Source organism: Sitodiplosis mosellana, unplaced genomic scaffold (assembly GCF_009176505.1).
Source record: "Sitodiplosis mosellana isolate CC-2019 unplaced genomic scaffold, AAFC_SMos_1.0 Smas_scaffold_6766, whole genome shotgun sequence".
Taxonomy (NCBI): Eukaryota; Metazoa; Arthropoda; class Insecta; order Diptera; family Cecidomyiidae; genus Sitodiplosis; species Sitodiplosis mosellana.
The window spans coordinates 1-3,559 of record NW_022601919.1 but is presented as its reverse complement, the minus strand read 5'-3'; the positions used below and the strand labels follow the sequence as shown (position 1 = coordinate 3,559).

General features: G+C 38.0%; 2 protein-coding genes across 2 annotated transcripts; both read left to right on the top strand.

Moving 5' to 3' along the window:
• Positions 1-34: 34 nt before the first annotated feature.
• Positions 35-1,354, top strand: LOC129579919 (uncharacterized). Its single transcript, XM_055470106.1, has 3 exons — positions 35-344; positions 504-707; positions 1,248-1,354. Exons 1-3 carry the CDS (start codon positions 227-229, stop codon positions 1,352-1,354), a joined length of 429 nt encoding a protein of 142 aa, XP_055326081.1. The 5' UTR covers positions 35-226.
• Positions 1,355-1,447: 93 nt separating this feature from the next.
• On the top strand, positions 1,448-3,528 carry LOC129579918 (P protein-like; the record flags this gene model as incomplete). Its single annotated transcript, XM_055470105.1, is given in 7 exon segments — positions 1,448-1,462; positions 1,547-2,128; positions 2,269-2,423; positions 2,484-2,673; positions 2,857-2,977; positions 3,056-3,176; positions 3,260-3,528. Coding segments are annotated over 7 exon segments (1,269 nt in total), but the record flags the coding sequence as incomplete, so codon positions are not given.
• Positions 3,529-3,559: the final 31 nt, after the last annotated feature.

Genomic DNA, 3,559 nt, shown 5'->3' with positions numbered 1-3,559 from the left:
TATTAATATCTTGGCTTTATTCGCTAAGTGGATTTGATTTGATTAGCGACATTTATTCCCGTGCATCATATTATTATGTCGTTCGAAGTGATTTCATTTTCAAAGTGCGATCTCGGCACGAATTCAAACTGGCTCACAGTAAATCACGAGCACTGCTTGAACTCGCATCGGACGAGTGTAAATTCAGAGCATATCTTTGGGGAAAATTTCGTGACTCGGCACAGACATGTCACATTCGGCAGAGATTAGCGAAGACGCTCTTTTGACCTGGCAAAAATTCCCCACACAAATCCGTAACGACTGGATTTTTACGGCATTTCGAGAGGAATTTGATCGGATTCAAGGTGAGACATGGTTGTTTAGGTCAAACAGTTTTTAATCTCAGAGTTTTCGAAGGTATTGTATGATAGATTTAGCAATGGACAATTGAATTAGGGTTTTTGCGAAGTAGGGTCGAGGCATTTGGTAACAAAATTTCCTAATAATTTCAATCTATTCTATAGAAACCGATACATTCTCGGCCAAAGGTGAACTGTTGCACCAGAAAGATGGCAAAAAGGTAGAGTCAAAGACGATGAACAAATTTGACCTGATGAAATACATTGTGTTCTCGGCGATTTGGGTATTTATCGCATGGAATTTACTGACTGTCAAAGAGAAGAATCTAACAGAATACGAAATTGTGTTGGAGCCACACAAAACTAAAGGTGAAACATGTCATTCAATTGCTTATTTGCTGATATTCAATCGTAGCCACTGACTGATTCATTTTGCATTGATTTCAGCCTTAAATTATCGTTATGACGAGTTTGGCTCGAAAATCAGTGTGAATTTAGTAGGGCATTTTAGGCCGTCCGTTGGAACGAACACATCACGTGACATCATCTCGATAGATGTACACATCGGAGATGGCATACTTGCAACTAAGTATTTTGATATCGAGAGATCCGGTGGCGACCAGAGCAAACCAGATATAGTCTCTTTTGACTTAGATATCAGCGCAGCAGCGCCAACACAACTAAACTTATCATTGGAACTCACGACAAATGCAGCAGATGCACTCTCATTACAACTGTCTGTCGACACACACACGCTAAATATACAAATGGGAGCTATTTGCGGTGGGATTATACTGATATCCCTGAATGTTTTGATCATTTCTGAGGTAAAGAGTAGTTTCAGTAGAGGCTTATCATACAAAAGACAATAATTTTCATAACGAATCCCATATTTTTGTGCATCAATAGATCGTTCATCGAACATTGGCCGCTTTGTTGGCCGCATTCGCATCGATTGGAACGCTATCAGCCTTTCAGGATCGACCAACTATGGACAACATTATCAAGTGGATTGACTACGAGACATTATTGCTGATATTTTCAATGATGGTTCTGGTGGCCGTTCTGATTGACACCGGCATTTTTGACTACATCGCATTTTTGACTACGTCTATACATTTCAAGTGAATTTCATCTTTTCACGACATTTCCCCTCGCCTAACCTGCCTAATCTAATAACACACATTCAATTTTCCAACTCTTTTCAGCTAAGCCGAGGCCACGTCTGGCGCCTTATCAGTATTTTATGCATCATTAGTGCAATCATTTCAATGTTTCTCGACAACGTAACAACAATTCTCTTAATGACACCAATTACAATCAAACTGTTCGAATGTCTTCGATTGAATCCAGTGCCCGTTTTACCGTTCATCATTTTGAACATAAACATCGCCGGTCTAACGACTTTAATTGGTCATCCACCTAACTTGTTGATAACTGAAAATAGTTATATTTCGAAGCAGAACATCACGTTTCTCACATTCACTATGCACACGTGTTTTGGCGTTCTCGTGGCTCTCATTCAAACAAATTGTCATCTGCGCATTCAGCATCACAACATACACGAGTTGTTGGCGCCACGTAACGATTCCGATGAAGAGCTGACGGCATGGCAACAGTGCTTAGATTCAATTAAAAATAATCACAACGACAAATTGGATATGCTGAAAATGGTTTTAATGAGGAAAATTGAAATACTTCACGCTGAACAGGCAACATTTGCTGCATTCGCTGCGTCGGGAGAGGATGGAAAATCATTCCAAAACACATTGAGGCAATTGAAAAAGTTGGTACGTATTGAGCGTAGTGAGAGAGTAGACAAGGGAGAGGAAAAGATCGGTTTTTAGCTGATTTTGTTTCAAAATCGTTTATTTCTTCTCAGAAAAAACAAAAATCACACAAAAACTAAACTGATTTCGCTTATTTTCAGTATCCGATCAAAGACAAAACGCTACTTAAGAAAGCGGGTGCAGTTTTGGCATTAATTATCGCTCTGTTTTTCATCGAGTCGGTGCCGAGCATCCAGCGACTGTCATTGGGCTGGTGTGCATTTACCGGAATGATACTGCTGCTTCTCATTTCCGAGTATGACTAATTATGTGCTAATTGAATTTCGTGCATTATTTTTTGTACTAAAACCATAAGTTGTGATTTAGATGCGATTCTGCAACGAGTTGAATGGATTACACTGATGTTCTTTGGAGCCATGTTCATTACGATGGAGTGTCTCGCGAGACTAGGCCTTATAAAATGGATAAGCAAACAGACGGAAGAGCTCATTCTTCTGGTCGATGAGGATTATCGGCTCGCTTTGGCCATTTTCATTGTTTTATGGGTCAGTTTTCATTGGAATTTTGAAGAAAAAGAACGAATTTTGTTTGGAACAAATCGAAAAGAAACGAATTTTGTTTTGAAATTTCAGGATTTTAATTAGGAACCATTTTTGAGGTCCACTTTATATAAATTTCCAAATTTTTCATCATTTTATACATTTCCAATTGATTTTCCCATTCAACAGGTTTCTGCTTTAACCTCATCGGTCGTTGATTCCATACCCGTTACTGCGATGATGGTAAAAATTGTTGTTTCACTGGCTGAAAATCAAGCACTTAATCTGCCCGTCCAACCGATGGCCTACGGTACACATTTTTCTCTTCTCCTACTCTAACCTATGCTGAATACAATAATTTTCAAACTATTTTTTTTATCTAATAAAGCATTGGCATTTGGTTCGACATTCGGTGGAAATGGCAGTTTGTATGGCGCATCATCAAATATCGTGTGTGCCGGTGTTGCTGAAAAACTCGGACACAAAATCACGTTTTCCCAATATTTCAAGTAATTCAACGTTTTTGCACACACGCACAATCCATTAGTAAATTCCAAATGATAAAACGATCTCGTTTTCTCTCTTTCTACAGAGTTGGATTTCCTGTTATGTTCGGAAACGTTTTGCTTGTTACGGTTTACTTGCTAACTGCCCACGTGCTGCTCGAATGGAATTGAATAAAAATATATAAAAATTGGTTCATTTTGCAAAGAAAATCTGGTTTGAATTTAGAAATCGATTTTTGTGTAAATTTATAGTGAAATCAAATGTTCAGTAGATGAAATAAGGAGAAATGGGAATTTTTGATTAATATTCGAAATAAAAATTGAAATATGTGTGAAAATACATAAAGAATATATGTTTCGGACAATAATACGAAGAAAAATTGTGT

Excerpts from the sequence above, each read along its gene's own strand:
- LOC129579919 (XM_055470106.1), top strand. The coding sequence starts at position 227 with ATGTCACATTCGGCAGAGATTAGCGAAGACGCTCTTTTGACCTGGCAA. Across the intron at positions 345-503 it reads GGAATTTGATCGGATTCAAG|AAACCGATACATTCTCGGCC; the intron begins GTGAGACATGGT and ends TCTATTCTATAG. Across the intron at positions 708-1,247 it reads GGAGCCACACAAAACTAAAG|ATCGTTCATCGAACATTGGC; the intron begins GTGAAACATGTC and ends GTGCATCAATAG.